General features: G+C 40.6%; 1 protein-coding gene across 1 annotated transcript in view; it reads right to left on the reverse strand.

Annotated features, from left to right (window-relative positions):
• Nucleotides 1-666: 666 nt before the first annotated feature.
• LOC108439023 (semaphorin-7A) overlaps nt 667-17,219 on the reverse strand; it is a 31,033-nt gene continuing 14,480 nt past the window's right edge. Inside the window, exons 9-14 of the mRNA XM_017717188.2 lie at nt 14,918-15,020; nt 12,534-12,711; nt 9,471-9,586; nt 8,072-8,211; nt 2,975-3,015; nt 667-1,424 (exon numbers count right to left, since the gene is read on the reverse strand). Of these exons, the coding sequence (XP_017572677.2) occupies nt 1,090-1,424; nt 2,975-3,015; nt 8,072-8,211; nt 9,471-9,586; nt 12,534-12,711; nt 14,918-15,020 (913 nt within the window). The 3' untranslated portion in view covers nt 667-1,089. The remainder of the gene's footprint in view (nt 1,425-2,974; nt 3,016-8,071; nt 8,212-9,470; nt 9,587-12,533; nt 12,712-14,917; nt 15,021-17,219) is intronic.

The raw sequence follows: 17,219 nt of genomic DNA on the forward strand, positions 1-17,219 counted from the left end.
CCAAACAGGGTCGCGGTAGCAGTTGGGAGAGCAGAGAATCCCAGATGACCCTGTCCCCCGCAACTTCCTCCAGCTCATTCCCAGCTCATTTCCGCCGCTTGTATTCTAATAATATATTGCATTATTATGTAATTGCACTATTATGTAATATCACGCAACCTGTGATATTAATTTTGGAGTTATTTACATTTATGGCATTTGGCTGACGCTCTTATCCAGAGCAACTTACAATTTGATCACTTTACACAGGAAGGCCAAGGTGGTGTTAGGAGTCTTGCCCAAGGACCCTTATTGGTATAGTGTAGGGTGCCCTGGTCGGGGATTGAACCCCAGTCTACAGCATAGAAGGCAGAGGTGTTAACCACTACACTAACCGACCACCCGTATTTAGCCTGTTTAAATTAAGTTTTCAGCCCCTCAGTTTAAACAAAAGCCTCATCAGTACAGTCGGTGCCCCATGCAATCAGCAATAGAGTCAAAGATTACTCCATTAACAGCAGCAGGGTTTTGTTTCATGCTGTGGCGCAGTAATTCAGTTGTTGTGAGGCTGTGTTATAGTGTGGATTTAACCTTAAAACTCAGCTCAATCGATCAGGTTTTGGTATCGAAACTATCCGTTTTATAATGAGCTGTTTTTAATCATCAGTGCCTTTTTAGCTGCAGTGGGCAGATGGAAAGCCAGGCAGTTTATTGCACTCTGAGAAAAGCATAACTATTATTTCCATATATTAACAATACAATAACAATAACAATGGGAATTTAAAATATTCAGCATAGCCCTATTTAAATAAAATGTATTAAGAATTTAAACTTTTTTAAATAAAAACGAATGAAAACTCTTTTGCTTGCTAAAACAGAAAGTTCAGGTTCAGGTTCCAGGTTGCCACAGATTTCACCTGAAGAATGCGGTCCAGTAGCTGATGCATCTTCAGTGGCAACAAGTGTGTGTGGCAGTATTGCTCATTCTCCTGGCTGCAGACATGCCCTCTCAGAGAGATGCACGCTCAGCCCCAGTGATGCACGTGAGCGTTCTCTCTCCGCAGCCAATAGACAGGCTGAGAGTGCATGTCTGCAGCCAGATGATTCTCCTCAGCCCTGATACCAGAAGCAGATCAGAGAAATCAGAATCAGAAGGCGAGGAGGCACTCTCGGCTGCGAGGCGCTGTTCCCCAAGCGGAAAGATAGGACTTTCCTTTCTTGACCGTTCTCTGAAGCTATGCAGTCATACTGACCCACGTCCTCCTCACTCATATTTTCTATTAGTAGAAGACATTCCTGTTGAAAGGGGAGGCAATCTTTTTTCTTGCTGTTATGTTCCCAAGTGTATGAGGCATGTTGAGAGAAGGTGGGGCACTTATAGTGGTATTTGGAGTTTGGAGGGACGATCACCAATGTTTCTGACATCAGCTTGGCAGTGACCCCAGCTGAAAAGAGAAAGTAGGTGGTTATGGGCATATGCTACTACTGACCATTTGAAATCACTTGGAATCACTTTATTTACTGCCACTCGAGTTTGGAATTAAGTCATTATGTCCTTATCTGAGCTTTAACAGTGACGAAACATGAACTGAATTTAAAACTTTACCACTTGTTTTTATAAGGTCATTTTATGGAAATGTCCGTTTTTGTGTCCCTAGTTTACAGAGATATTACACTTGAAAACATGTCAGGGTTACAATTTATTTATATTTTTCAAATAAAACAATATATTATTTTAGTAATTACACCTTCTTGAGCCTCAATTTAGCAATATTGGTTTGTAAATCAATCCCCTCGGTCGTGTGTAAAGGGTGAGTATCTTATAAAATTAATTCATTAATTAATTAAGTTCCCCAGGAGTCGTGTCACTGGTGTTACCGCATAGCAAAAAATCTCACTGACGACAGCACACGGAAAGTTCACTGTGCCTATTATCAGAGATTGTCTCATTTAGCTCATGATCTCATATGAAGCTTTTAGCTCAAGTCACTGGTGTGACCTTCTTTAGTCTTAGGAAATTGTGAAAAAAAATGGAAAACAAGTGGATTAATTTACATATTTTAGCGGATTTTCCGTGATGGACAACATGTGGTTTGATGCTCTGTAGCAGACATCGTGTAAAATGCATTTATTATTTACAATGTCACTGGTGTTACTGTCTCTGGTGTGGTGGCGCCCGTCGTGGCAGACGTTCCTCCTGCAACCAACCCTATTTATTATTCATCTTAACATTAGTATTTATTTTAAATGTACAGTAAGCACATAGTGTTATTCTTCTATCTTCTATTTTTATTTTCTACTCTCTTCTCATACTATATTAGGATTATATTTGGTGAATGGAAGAAGAGGAAAGTAAGAACTTCATTTTACAGTGTAACTGCCTGATCTGCTGTACATATGACAACAATGACGCCAATGAGGACTGGTAACACCGGTGACCCCACTGAACAGCCAAAAAAGTGGACGTTTCTGTAGAACAACCCACAAATGATTTAAATCTTTATTTGAAGTTGCCTAATACTAACATTATATTGGAATCACTTTGTAGCAGCAACAAAACGTTTATACTCTTGACCGATGCCAAACTTTTTGTGTGGTGACATGCAGAAGTTGTTTCAAGATCCTGGTGTTTTTGAAGGCTGGGAGTAACTGGTACCTTTATTCCAGCCTTGCAGCAACACCTAGAGCTGCCGTACCAAACGCAGCCATAGCTCTTGTTTGTACAGGTATATCATTTGTTTAACTATGACGCGACGCTTGGCAGAGGCTGAGATAGTCATGCTCCTGTGTGGCATATTTCATCATGCATTATGAGTCTTCTTTGGTATTTGATGTTGGATGTTGGCCTTTAGGCATTTAGTCAAACATCCATCTGTGCCTTCCAGCTTATGAGAAAAATAAGATGAAAAACATAGCAGCACTGTTTGCTGAGCTAGTTATCACTAGGATGTAGGACCGGTTCAGTTTTAAAGCAACAGCAGACACAGAAACCTACCTGTACAATCAGCCGGATCGTCGAGTCTCATGTGTGGCATACTGTAGAAAGAGCAGAGCACCAACGGTCAGGTCTTTGATCATGAACATAGCGACAATGTTGTTGGACGGTGTGATGAATCAGTGAAAAGTGATAAATTATGATTCAGTTAGTGTCTCTGACTGGGTGTGGTACAAGAAAAGAGGTTTTTGGCTGCACAAACAGAAACTCAAGCTTTTTAGGCAAGTAGCAAAAATCACAAAATTACAAAATAACTTCACTATTGTGCAAAAAAAAAGTCAAAAAAATCATTTCGGCTTACATCACAGCTGCGAGCACATCTCACTGTGCACTAAAAAAACAGTCCGCATTCCCTGAACACCATTTTCTATATAGGCCTGCAGAAACTAATATACACTGACCAGCCACTTCTTTCAATACACCTCCTCGTTTCTACACTCATTGTCCATTTTATCAGCTCCACCGACCATAACTCACTTTGTAGTTCTACACTTACAGACTGTAGTCCATCTGTTTCTCTGCACACGTTGTTACCCTGGTCAGGACCCCCACTGGACCACCACGGAGTAGGTATTATTCGGGTGGTGGATCATTCTCAGCACTGCAGTGACACCAACATGGTGGTGGTATGTTGCGCTAGTGCGAGTGGATCAGACACAGCTTTTGAGGATAGTCCACCAACCAAAAATGTCCAGCCAACGGTCTCCTGTGGACATTGTCATGTAACCACTGATGAAGGACTAGAGGATGACCAACGCAAACTGTGCAGGCTTAGATTAAGATGAGCTACTGTCTTGACTGCACTTCTGAAAAGCGGACCAACAAGGTAGGAGCATCTAATAGAGTGGAGAGTATAAATCTCGCAAGTTTTCATTCTTTAAATAAAGTTGGTTTCACTGAAGTCTCATGTTCTACGCAGCGCCATTGCAGGAACAGCCTGAACACACCTGTATATTTGGATTACACCTCGTAGCATTATGGGCCAATACAGCCACCTCATATCAAACACCGGAGAACTGCTTTTGTGCACTGGCCTTTAAAAAACTGACCAAAATAAAATCAGCCAACATCTAACGGTGTGGATTTGCAACAGAAAGATCCCTCTAATGCAGGGTGGAGTCAATTTGCGAGAAACAACGTGCAATTTGTGAAGCGTGCTGTAAAAATCGCTTTTGTTGAAAGTCCTTAAAATTATAACACGCTTTAATACAAGCTGCATATTCATACAATACAGTTCAGCATTCAGGATTAGTTGGGATTATCACTGAGTTCAGTGATCAACATCTGTATCAGCTGACTGAGCAAATAAATAAATATACGGTATATACTTGCATATGTTCAAAACAATGACTGGTAAACAGAAAAAAGTTATAATCAATAATAAATAATAATAATGTGTTTAGGGCCTAAATAATGAAAGCGAAAAGTTCTGGCCACAGGGTTAGCTGGGTTGGCCATTTTAATCAACAGGTTTTCCATCAACTGCATTCATATTTCTGTTTGGATTCAGCAGACAGGTAGGTTGGGGTCCAAAAATGTCTGAGACCACATTGAGAATCTGAGAATTATGATGAATAAAATTAAAAGATTCTTCAGATCTTGCAGTATTTCTAGGTCACTTTGGGACATTGGCCATGTTAAGGCCTTTGTAGAAAAAGGTTAGATATTTTTTGTCTCATCTCTTCCACTGCAGCTTGTGTTCCGATGACTATCATGTGAGTTTGCTCTGCTTACCTGAGGCGTCTGCACAAACATGTGCAGTCCAGCTCGAGGGGAATGCTGGCATTACAGAAAAATGGGGACATACTGTGCCAAATACTATGAAACTGTGAGACAGCAATTCAAAATAAAAGCGTTTTTTACATTTATGGCATTTGGCTGACGCTCTTATCCAGAGCGACTTACAATTAGGTCATTTTACACAGGAAGGCAAAGGTGGTGTTGGGAGTCTTGCCCAAGGACCCTTATTGGTATAGTGTAGGGTACTTGCCCTGCTGGGGGATTCAATCCCAGTCTACAGTGTAGAAGGCAAAGGTGTTAACCACCACTACACTAACCACCCACCACTACGTTTTTCTACTGTTCTCAGATTTTTGGACCCACTTGTATGTGTAGGGAACACTGCAGTGTTTTGGAGTGACTTAAACCTACATGGGTGTGATCAGTGGGTGTGATAAGGCTGTTATTACATTAGTCTGACCACAGCTTAGGGATAGGCTTAGACAAAGTAATATCTAAAATATGACAGCTGAGCTGGAAGTGTGAGGTCTGAACTCATCCAGATGACGGTTTGCATGAGTCAGTTGATGAGAAGTGTCTGTGCGGATGTGAATGCAGGAGAGCGTGGTTAGCAAGTTGAAGCGTAGAAGTGTCATCGTGTCAGAGGCCACTGTTTCACTTCTCTTTGGTGGAGAGTGTTCATGGGCATTGACAGACTTGGCAAATCCTTAAATACTAAGGTTAGGTCATCTATTGAAGGAACCTTTCCCAATTAAGAAAGTATCACAAAGCTAGTGGATATGACTCAGTTCATCACAATCGCAATCAAGAGCAAAGTTAACATCTCAAAAATAGCAAAGGAAGCAAATGTGAACCTTAATCAGGAACCATACCCTTCTCTTTCGGTTTGACGGGTCATTTTAGCGCAAGAGAACTGATCTGCTGCTCTACCTCATTAAAGTTTCACTCAGAAATTCACCAGAAGTTGAAGAGAGAACCGACATAGCTTTATCTTTTGCCATCTATTTTAGGTTTGTATGTAATTTCAACACTACGAAAGACAAGAGTTCAGACAGTGGGGGGTGCTAAACAACTCTTATATAAACTTGAGAAGTTCAGATCACTACTCTGTGCATTTCACAGTTAAATTAGATGTGTTTAACGCACTAAACTAGGCTTATATATGAGGTACTCGTCGTAAAAGGCCATAATTCATTTCCTCATAACCATTTTCTACCATCTCTCTTTTCCACTTAGAATCAAACAGGCTTGTTTTGCTGCTGTGCCTTTAAGACTGATATATGTAAATAACCTCTGTTCTGATTGGCTGGTTCAGGTCTCAGGTCTGCTGAAACACTCCTTATGACTTCAGTGTAAATGGGCAGAGTTAAACTGTGGTAGGCTGAACTGGCAGATACACAGTCGCATGCACAATTTTGGTCAAATGACAAGTAAATAAACAATAAACAATAACCGAGCCTTAAAATGTGCAGAATCGTGTCCTCTGTAGAGAATCTGGCCTTATTTTCACTTAGAAATTCAACAAAAACATGGAATTTGACTTCTGGCACCCAAACTTTTGCGTATGTAAATATGATGGTTTGATTGTGAATTCAAAGCAGCTTAGTTTCCATAAATGGACTGGAAACTTCTGAAACATTTAACAATGTTTGCTTAATATATCAAACTTGTTAACAGTAAAAAAAACAAAAAAAAAAACAAAAGTTAATTCAGTTTTTTGTAAGTTTTTTAAAGCTTATTACTCATCATCATGAAGGGCAATGAGAAGGTTCTGCATGTACAAGAATGTGGAACTAAAGTATAGGCCACATACGGCTCCTCAAGGTTTATAGAGTTCATTTTTCTTTATGATTCATTTACTCAAGGCATTGTGACTTATAACTGGGAGTGTGAATGACGTTTAGTCAGATCCGGTTTAGTCAGGTCTGTGTCAAACACGTTACCTATTACTGCATTTCAGTTTGGTGAGCTAGTTTTGATTGATTTGTTTCTGTGATCAGAAGATCACAAGATCACAAGAGCGAACTCATTCACATATACACCCTATTCAGCCTACAGCAGTTTGGCAACACCGGATCATGTCGAAGCTCTAAGCAGCTCTGAGTGCTTTTTGAATGAAGCACAACATAGGACAGCCAATCAAAACAGCTCATTAACATATATATATATCAGTCTTAAAGGCATAGTAACAAAAAAATAAGCCTTTTTAATTCTAAGGCATAAAGACAGGTTTGAAAATGTACTAAGTCAACCTCACTTTGAGAAACTAGGCTTTGAGCCCATTTTTGAATCTTTCTATGAGAGCTCAGTTTGAATCTTCTCATTTTGGGTGGTTAAAAGTTAAGGAAACACCATCACCCTATTTATTGTCATATTTAGCAATTTAGTGACAGAACGGGGAGAAAAAAAATGCCATTGTAATGGGCAACAAATATGAGTGAATATGTATACCACTTCTGTTAAACCAGTCAACATTTCAAGTGTTTGAATTTTGCTTTATTAGTATAGATCTGCTGTAGAAAAGGCATTTACCAGTGTTATATTCAGTAATGCGATGCAATAGTAGATTCCTGCTGCCCACTGTGTGGGTGTGTCAGAACCTAAGGTGATTGACCTCTAGAGGCCGTTGTAAGTGGCACTCTGTAGGAAAACACTGTGAGCCCTGATGTTAACAGGGTCACTAACATTACCTTATTAACAGTAAGCTACAGGTCCCTCACTTAAGGTGGACTGCATGCCACTGAGCTCTTGTCAGTGAAGTTAACTGATTGTTTTGGGATCTGTGAAATAGCTACGCTGTTGCTTCCTTCAGTTAGCAAATTTAGAAAATGACCTTCTTGCTGGGAGCTTTGTTTCTGCCTCGATTTGTTGACGTACAAGTATTGCTAATTCTTTCTGGTGCTTTAGCAGATCTGACATTACCTGCTCCAAATGTAGCTCCGCCCAGCTCAAATGGAACTGAAGATAATGGCAGAAAAAACTGAAAACATCTCAAGAACTATCGATAATAGCATGTAAGCTGCAGCCATCTGATGCTTTCCCACCAATCAGACCACATCTGCACCCTCTGTATGTGTCGCACGTTCAGTGAAACAAAATACAATTTGATATATATTTTCCACTGAGTGTACCAGGCTTGACCTAGTCAGAAAGCTGCGGAGGGTAAACCAATGTATTATGCTCTTTTACGAAAGATGTTTCATTATGCAGAGTAGCTGATTTGACTGTGTATCCCTTCAGTAAAAGGATGTCTGCAGAACTTTTCTGCAGTCGCAAGTGCTGCATCTGTGAATGACCAATGTGTGAGCTGTAGCTGTGAAGAGCAAAGAGTATGTGTGAAACTGGCCTTTGACTTACTCAGGTGAACATGCACTCCCGCTCCAGGCGCAGTAAGGATCTCTAGCAAACACACAATCACACTTTTCTTGCCCATATATGCTGCAGGTCTTCAGGTCGATTTGCACCAGCTCATTACTGGAACTCACATACAGCTTTTTCTGCAATAAAAACAAAAGTTTTGTACTTTCACTCACTTTATCAGAAACCCCTCTGCTGCTTTGCAGTCAGAGATGGGACTTCACCTGTTCTGTTAGCCGTGTATTAAAATGATCAGAAGCACAAAACACTGAAGGTAAACAGTTTCCATCAGGGAGAACCGAGTGGCTCTGAAATCACTTTTTACACACAAGCAAAGTTTCAGTTTCAGATTTATTTACAACTTAGTTCCAAGTTTAAGTTGAATAAAAACTGGCTTTAAACTCAGGATCACAGATGAGCTCCTTTACTATGTTGATCTGTAGGCGTCTGTTCATAAACATAAACCAGCCCAAACTCATTTACTATAAAATGAAATGGTGTTTGTAGAAATTCAGAAAAAAGCCGCGTCAGTCTCGACTGCATATGTGGACATATTTCTATATTGAGCTCTATTTACACAAAGTTAGGTTAGTTCATCATTTATGTTGAACAGACTCTCCCAAAGTTTTACGCTGCTGCGCTGACGTTGAACCGCGTGCTGCACTGGGTCGGTATGACCAACAGGTCAAAACCAGCTCTAAACAAAGTGACCGCTGGGCCCTGATTGCTGCTCTGGCTTTGCGCTTCTTTCGTTTTGACATGTGACGTTTTTATACACACAGAAACCAAAAGGAACGACAGATTTCTCAGAATGTAGGAGGAAAAGGTCAGATAGTAGACTCTGAAATGTAGTGGAGTGAAAGGAAAAGCGCCCAGAATGGAAAAACTTCAGTAAAGTACAGATACAGGAAAAAAGTACTTAAGTACAGAAACTAATTACATTTACTGAGTTACTGTCCACTCAGCTAACAGTATGCAAAGGTGGGAGTGCAGCAAGATATTAATACAATATGTAGACTTTTCTAAAAAAATGAAACCTTATTACTTTCTTTTCATTGTATTTGTTCATTTGTGTTCATTGTAATGTTATATAGTGTTTTACTTCTATAAGCGCACATTTTTTTTATCACTGCCTGTTGCACAAGGTTAGCGTTTCCAATAGTGCAGAATGCAGAAACCGAACACATTAGATAGAAAATAATATGATGTATTTATAGCAATAGATTCACTTGACCCTGTCAGGACTGTGGAAGCTGTCAGTTTACAGTGCTACTTAGCTGGTGTTCTAAAATTAGGGCCCTAATCAAGCAAATCTGATGACCCAATTTCTCTAAATGCATTTTCTCTCACTTTACGGCAAATTTGAATGTGACCCTGAGAGAGAATGTGATTCTCTTACTGTAGCTCTGTCCAGCAGCATGCTTTGGATGTGTGTCTTGTATTCAAATGGCTCGTATTCGGCGATGATGAAGGGACCATCATTCAGCTCCACCACTTTATGGATCCTGCCATTACCTGAGGTGAAACAATAAAAACTTTCACACACTGTTACAAAAACCTTCCACATGCGCTCACCTCAGTTTTAGAGGAGGGGGGGGGGATCCCCCTGCTGCCCCCTGTGGAAAGAACCATGATTCAACTCATGAGATTTAGTCAAGCATGAAACTGAACCTGAACCCTTTCTGGGTTCCCCCAAAGTAGAATACAGAACAGCGTCTCATACCCTGCTAGGAGTAGCTGAGGTGTTGCCGGACGCTTCACAAGATTTAACACTTTTTTCACTTCTTGAGCTCTTTTAACCTCCTTCAGTCTATGGTTGAAAGTAATTACTGGAAGCGAGAGTTCATCTCCTTTAGAGATGTTTGCTTTAAAGTGTTCAAGCCAAGAATGAAGACGCGTGCAAAAACCTTCTGATGACACAGCAGGTTTCAGTTACAATACTCAGGGCATCAGCAGTGTGTCAGCACTGCAGAGTCGCTGCAGTGTCCAGGAATCATCTCAGGGGCAGGGAAGCGAATTACCAAAATTAACTTTTTTTTTCGTATTTATACCCCTGTGTTTGTGCGTCTTTATGTCCTGTTGTGTGTCTCCCCTCATTGTTGGTATTGTTTCCTTGTTTAGTTCTAGTTTCCTCGTTTGCCTTGTTTTACCTTGCACTGGACTCTGTCCCACTCTCCCCTCCCCGGTGTTTGTGAACTCTTTGGATGTTAATAAACCAACTCGCACTTGCATCCTTGCATTCTTGCTTGCATCTTGATCATTTGGGAACTGTATGATTTGAATGTGCAGAGAGCAGCCTTTAATCAGCATGCAGTGTACATTAATGCTTGAGAGAGAAAAACAGGTCGATTGAAGGCTTTAAGGCCAATTGTATGTTTTTTTTGTCATTTTTAGTAAAGTTTTAGTTTGTTTATATCGCCCATTCAAAATTTGAATGTTTTTTATGTCTGAAAAAAATAAATAAAGCTCTTTTCCTTCCAAATCAAGCCCAATCACCAGTAGCCAGGCAAGTGCCACATATAAGACAAGCTTAGTTAAACAGTGCAGTCAATATTTACTGTCAGTACTGGTAAATAGGAGTTGTTGTGTTTTAATAATCTCCTCCCTGCTTTTGGAAGGAAACTCCTACAAATGCTTTTGCACTCGTAGGAGTTTAGGCAGAAGAGCAGCGACAGCCCTTTCAGCTAATTATGAGTGCTAAAGGGCCATGTGAGCCTGTTTGAATCACAACAGTCATTTATTAATGACAAAAAGTAATAGTACAGAAGAAAGAAAAAAACTTTCTTCATGTTTGTTGATTTCGAAAAATACAGAGTACATCCTCTACAGAGAACAAATTTAAATATGCAAATTACAATGCTCAGTTTCTATTTCTTTACTGAATTTAAAGCAACACTATGTAGGATTAGAGGATTTGGAGACCTCTGTGGTGGAAATATGTAATTGCAGGCAATGTGCCTTTAACTTTAGTGGTGCTTTGAACCTCCACAGACGGATGAATGTTGCATTTTTGCGAGTGCGTTGACAAAGATCAAAGAGAACTCAGTCAAACCTTTGTGAAGGAACATGTCTGGAGAGGATGTGAGTGAATGATCTACTATTGTCATCATATCTTCATTAGTGTTGTGTTGATTTTACTTTTGAGATCTAAAAAACATTGAGACTGACCTTCTTTCTGAGCCTGTCTGTGTGACATGAACATGCAAATCAAATTTGACGAAAGTTAACACTGCAGTCGTTTCTGCAGAAACGTCTTTTCCATTTTCGAAATGTTTTTGTCATTTACGTTTATGGCACTTGGCAGACGCTCTTATCCAGAGCGACTTACAATTTGGTAATTTTACACAGGAAGGCCAAGGTGGTGTTGGGAGTCTTGCCCAAGGACTCTTATTGGTATAGTGTAGGGTGTTTGCCCAGGTGGGGGATTGAACCCCAGTCTACTGTGTAGAAGCCAGAGGTGTTAACCACTACACTAACCAACCACAGACATAAATCGGATAAAGTGGGAAAAAACAGCTAAAGTGTGGGCTTAAAGCTGTCATTACTGAACGTGAATCAATGTTAATGTGTTAAATACACATTTCCATTGATTAACATTGCATAATTACGTAATTAAACGGCTTAACTGCATTTGAATATTATGGCAAAATGACAGTACTAACTTTTTGTTTTGTAAACCGTTGATTCACCTATAAAGTTACAATTCCAGATGCAAGGTTTCACTCTGACAGGAACCACACATCTCTTCCTTTTACTGTCAGTAGGTTTTCTAAGTAACAGTGCAACTGAAAGCCCACCCAGTGCAGCAGATCACAGCCCACAATTTCCTCGCAAAGCAAGCAGCAAGGCTGATGGTTAACAACCCCCAAACCTGCAACCCACTGAATGAGGCCAGTCAAAGTTAACAAAACTCTGAACGAGAAGTGAAGACGAACGAGGCTGAACCGTTCTGCACTAGTATGGGCTACGTCTGAGCTTTAAACAGGAAATAAGAACATGTGGGTTTACTGTTTATACAAATAAGAGAATTGTAATCACATCCTCTTTAAGGGAAATAATCACAAGGGAGCAGAACCGCTCGTCCTGTGCTCTGTACATGTTCTGTGTGGTCACCTGTACATGACATTACTCCAACTTTAGCAACTTTGTTGATTTGTGCTGTGGTGAACACAGGATTAACTCCTACAGCCTTTCGAAAAACAAAGTTGGTCATCAAGCCTGTCGAAAAGCCAAGTGATTGCACCACTCTGAGGAGACAGATGACGACACCTACATCCTCTTTACACCTCAGCTGCACTGTTCCTGTTTACGCCTGTCATTCGCGGGTTGTAAAACAAATAAGTCTGTGCATGTTTCAGCGGGTGGATGTAACAATGTCCTTCCCTTCTCTGTTACAATGCAATCTCATATCGACATGTTCCAAACAAGTGTTGCTCTTTGGGTTACCTGGAAATTTACCCACCTAAGGTCAAAAAGAGGACGCTGTAGGTAACGTCATTTCTGGTCACACTGTCCACCTGCAAGTGTGTGTAATGTCGATGGCCAACCAGCAGGGGATGCCGCTCAGGCTCGATCCATTCCTCCATCTCCGGACGCTTTTCCATAAACTTCAGAAAGCTTGTGCTTTTGTCTGAAACACACTGTAAGCAAGTTACAACATATTAGTCTCCAGTCATTCTCTGCATTCAGACCTCTGCACCACTACCAGTTGCATTTATCTGCCGCTCTATTTTCATATTTTTCTCAGAGAGAATATTTTTTCCTGCAACGATTCAACCAAATATCAGATTTATGGTTTACTCAAAGCATCAGCTAAAGTAAGGTGCCTCTTTAATTCTGCAGTGCAGCTATCAGGATAATGGCTAACAAGTAACTGAGAAACTAAGCAGTAGGAATGGCTGTTGTAGGACTGCCAGCTGGCTTATCTTCTCTCTCTTTTAAGGAGAAGCTGTCGAACGGTTTATATTATCTAGCTAAGTTGGAGGATCCTTCATTTCCCTCTTGGTGGAAAGACTAGGGCTGACATTACCTAGCTGGCCTGGACAAGGCTGCTGTCCCTCTTTGGGAAGACCTGTTGTAAGGCTTATTTTACCTAGCTGGTCTGGAGAATCTCTCTCTCATTAGAAAAAGCTGTTGTGAGCGCTAATGTTAGCTACATGATCTGTTGGATCACTCTCTCTCTTTTGGAACAGCTGTAGGGCTAATGTTAACTATCTGATTGGTCGATCCCTCTCTCTCAATTGAAATAGCTGTTGTTGGGCTACCTTTCACTAACTGATCTGGTCTCTCCTTCATTAAGACTAGCTGTAGGGCTGACATTAAGCAAGCTAATCTGAATCACTCTCTTCTTCATTAAGACTAGCTGTAGGGCTGACATTAAGCAAGCTGATCTGAATCACTCTCTCTTTCTTTAAGACTACCTGTAGGGCTGACATTAAGCAAGCTGATCTGAATCACTCTCTCTTCTTAGGAATGGCTGTTGTAAGGCATTATTAACTGATCTGGTGGCCCACTCGTTCTCTCTTTAGGACTAGCTGCTGAAGAACTACTGCTAACTAACTGATTTGATGGATGACCCTCTCTCACTAGGAATAGCTAATGTTAGCTAGAAGATCTGGAGCCCCACTCTGCACTCTCGTTGGGAATAGGTGTTGTAGGCTGGGGTGGGCAAAAGTATAATATCACAATACTTGTGTACATTTTCAAGATACGATATGTATGACATATGTGTTTTTTTTTATAAATACAATCAAACGTATGAGTGTAATGAGACTTCTTCAGCGATGAACAAAACTCTTCATATCTTTTGTTGACATCACTGCACACATTATGAGTAAAAGATGCTTGTGCACAGACTACAGGTAACATCTGCTTATTAAATCCAGCAGTTTCCAACAATGCAACAGTATTGCATGTATTTAATGTGTTGACTGAGCTTCTACAATTGCCAGTTTGACAACATTTCTCTTGCTTCTGCATGCAGCCAGACAGCGAGTGAGAAAAGGGGAACCTTTGAACTCTGCACTACTCACAGTTCAGCATTCTCTGCCAGTTAATTTTAGAAGTTTCACTTCGTGTGGCATCTGTAGTCTACGCTACGCCCAAAATACTTTAGAATTTGTTTTATAATTTACAGTTCCCTTTTCTTCTTATTATGGTTTAGCTGTTGTAGGCCAAAAAATGCCCTGGAGACAGGCCTTCCTGTAACCTTGCTTAAGCGCAATGTAGGGTCGCATGCAGAGTCATCAAACGATTAAGTAATGTCCAGTAGACTTGTTTTTGTTGTGTGACATGCTGTTATCTATAAGTACATCTTGATGAATTTTTAAAGAGTTTATTTAAGCTTCCCTTTCTTGTTAGCTACATAAGCCTTGCAGCACTAGTGCAAAGCTAAAGAAGCAAATTAGACACCAGTTTGGTCAGCTGCATTTGGGGTTTAAATTTTGGCTGATTTAATGTCATTTGGATTCTACATCGCATCTTGGAAAGCCAGGACAGAAATGTGGGTCTCATCTTATTTGGATAGTCCCCTATAGATTATCTACAGAATTGTTAACAAACTATCTGTTAAAACTGTTGATTTTAAACAGTGGTGGGGTTAGTGATGGGATTTTAACCCAAGGTTAGGGCTAGGACCAGGGTGAGGATTGGGTTTAGCTTTTGAGGTGAGGTTAAGGTTAGGATTAGGATCAGAGCAGATTTCAATTTAGAGAAAATTATGGTTTAGTAGATATTTAGTTGGACGCAGCATGAAAGTAAATTAAGGATCTATGAAGCATCTAAAGTGGACTATGCAAATAAAGTGTTCCCGAAATTTGTGGTTTACTGTACTGAGCAGGATCGTACCTCTCCAGCTTGCTGAGGAGGCGCTGTAGAATGTCTGAACTTGCCGCTTGCGAAGATCCGTGTGATCTCAGACATTTTGTAAATACACACAGCAGTCGCGTTACTGAGGGAGAGACACAGCGGTCAGCACTTTTTATGACACACAAACACTATTTTTGTCTGTGTTAAACTGAGCTCGTCTGAGCAACCAGAAATAGGCTGCTGATCAAGCTTTCTGAAGTAACACAGTGCATTCACTCCACTAACTCCACTTTGTCTTAAAATGCAGCTGCCTCAGCTGAAGAATGTGAAGTCCAAGTTCTCTCAGGCTCACTATCAAACACACTCATTCTAGCCAACATTATCTCTGGAACCAACAGTGTGCCTGAAATGTATGTGCCATTTATAGATCCCTATGTAGGATATCCATCCAAAGCCATTCAGAGTGCTTTAGTTTGACATTTTGAAAAACTACTACAAAGCGTATATGCAAGACATGCAGGAGTAGATTTGTAGGTAACAATAAAATAATCCTCCTTTACAGTAAAATAAAGCTCTGCTGGTCGTTCAAACACAGATTTAACAATAAATGGTCTTAAACGCTGGAGTTAATGTAGAACTGCTGATTCACAATTTAACACTGAAGGTTGGTGTGCAGACTGCTGGTCACCATAGCAATGCAGACAACAATCTCGTCTAGCTAGCAAATGATGAAACGGCAAAGAGAGAGATTTAAGACGAGCATTGATCATTTGGAGACAAATGGACTTATTTGCATTTATAATCACTCCAGCTGGTTTCCCAATTCTTTAATCTGCATTGAGAAACTATCAAACACTAAAAAGTCATTGAGCTACAGTCAGCTTCTCATTTGAATTGTCCCACTCCACCTTAAATGGTACAGCAGTTACATTCTGGCGCCTCAGGAACCATTTAAGGTGGAGCAGGAAAATTTGAACAAGAAACTGGTGAATGAGAAGCAACTTCAGTCTCATTTTACAGGAAACTGTTCTACTTTTGTGGAAAAGTTTCCTGCCTGAGATGCGAGAAAAGCAGCTACTAAAGCAGAGCAAAGTAGGTCTTTGTTATATTTTTAGCCTAGGTTGCCGACTCCTGATCTAACGCAAAGCTCCCAGAAGAGTAGAGGCGGTTACTGCAGCATAACTCCCCATTAAAACCTCTGAGTTATGAAGAAATATCAAATGAACAGATGTTTATATAGTTATGCGGAACTGATGTATGGGAACAGACAGACGACTGGGCCTATGTGGTTTATGGTTTTAGTTGCTTGAAACTTGCACGACATTAAATTTCACTGTAAAATGTAAAGCTTCCAGCAAACGTACTCAGCCACAGCTGCTGCAACCCGAACAAGTTGTATGAAACAGCCGAATCAAAACAAAGATGTACCCTGTGATCACGTCACAGCACTTATTTACACAACCAACTTATTTAATTTCGTCACAATACGAACAAGAAGATGTGTTTTGAAGCAATACTGCTCTGTTGGCTGGCAGCCAGCTTAATCTGTTAGCCAGCTAACCAGCAAGGGTTGCGTGGCAGATGTTTAAGCATCTGCTTGCTCTAGCATTTGATAGCATGATGCATCATGAGCTATGTAGTTATATGTATTATACAACATGCAAATATAGGGTAAACATTAAATAGGAAGAGTGATACAACATATGAAAACTGTGGTAACCCTTTACTTTGAGCCCTGCTACATAATGTTAACATTACTTTGCCATAAGCATGACATGGAAGGCAACATCTGCTGTCAGGAGCTCTCATAAAACCATTGATTAGTTACCAGGATTGGTCATAATGATTAATGACAGCTTATTTCACATGCAACATGAACTCTAGTTAGCAGTCATAGCATCAAAGATTATGACTTAACACGACGATAACGATAACAAGACACTATTACGTTATTACGTAAGTCTCTCACAGCAACTTGCGAGAGCATATTGCTGCTGTCGGAACAAAACCTCATATCTCCAAGATGTTTACTTTATAGGAGCAGGTTATGACATGTCATGACATTAAGTGATACTTTTTTAATCCCACAACCGGGGAAACTCCACCTCCGCATTTAACCCATCCGTGAAGTGAAACACCACATACACACTAGTGAATACACACACACTAGGGGGCAGTGAGCACACTTGCCCGGAGCGGTGGGCAGCCCTATCCACAGGACCCAGGGAGCAATTGGGGGTTAGGTGTCTTGCTCAAGGACACCTCAGTCATGGACTGTCGGTGCTGGGGATCGAACTGGCGACCTTCCGGTCACAGGGCCAGATCCCTAACCTCCAGACCA

The sequence above is a fragment of the Pygocentrus nattereri genome, chromosome 7, assembly GCF_015220715.1.
Source record: "Pygocentrus nattereri isolate fPygNat1 chromosome 7, fPygNat1.pri, whole genome shotgun sequence".
NCBI classification, from domain to species: Eukaryota; Metazoa; Chordata; class Actinopteri; order Characiformes; family Serrasalmidae; genus Pygocentrus; species Pygocentrus nattereri.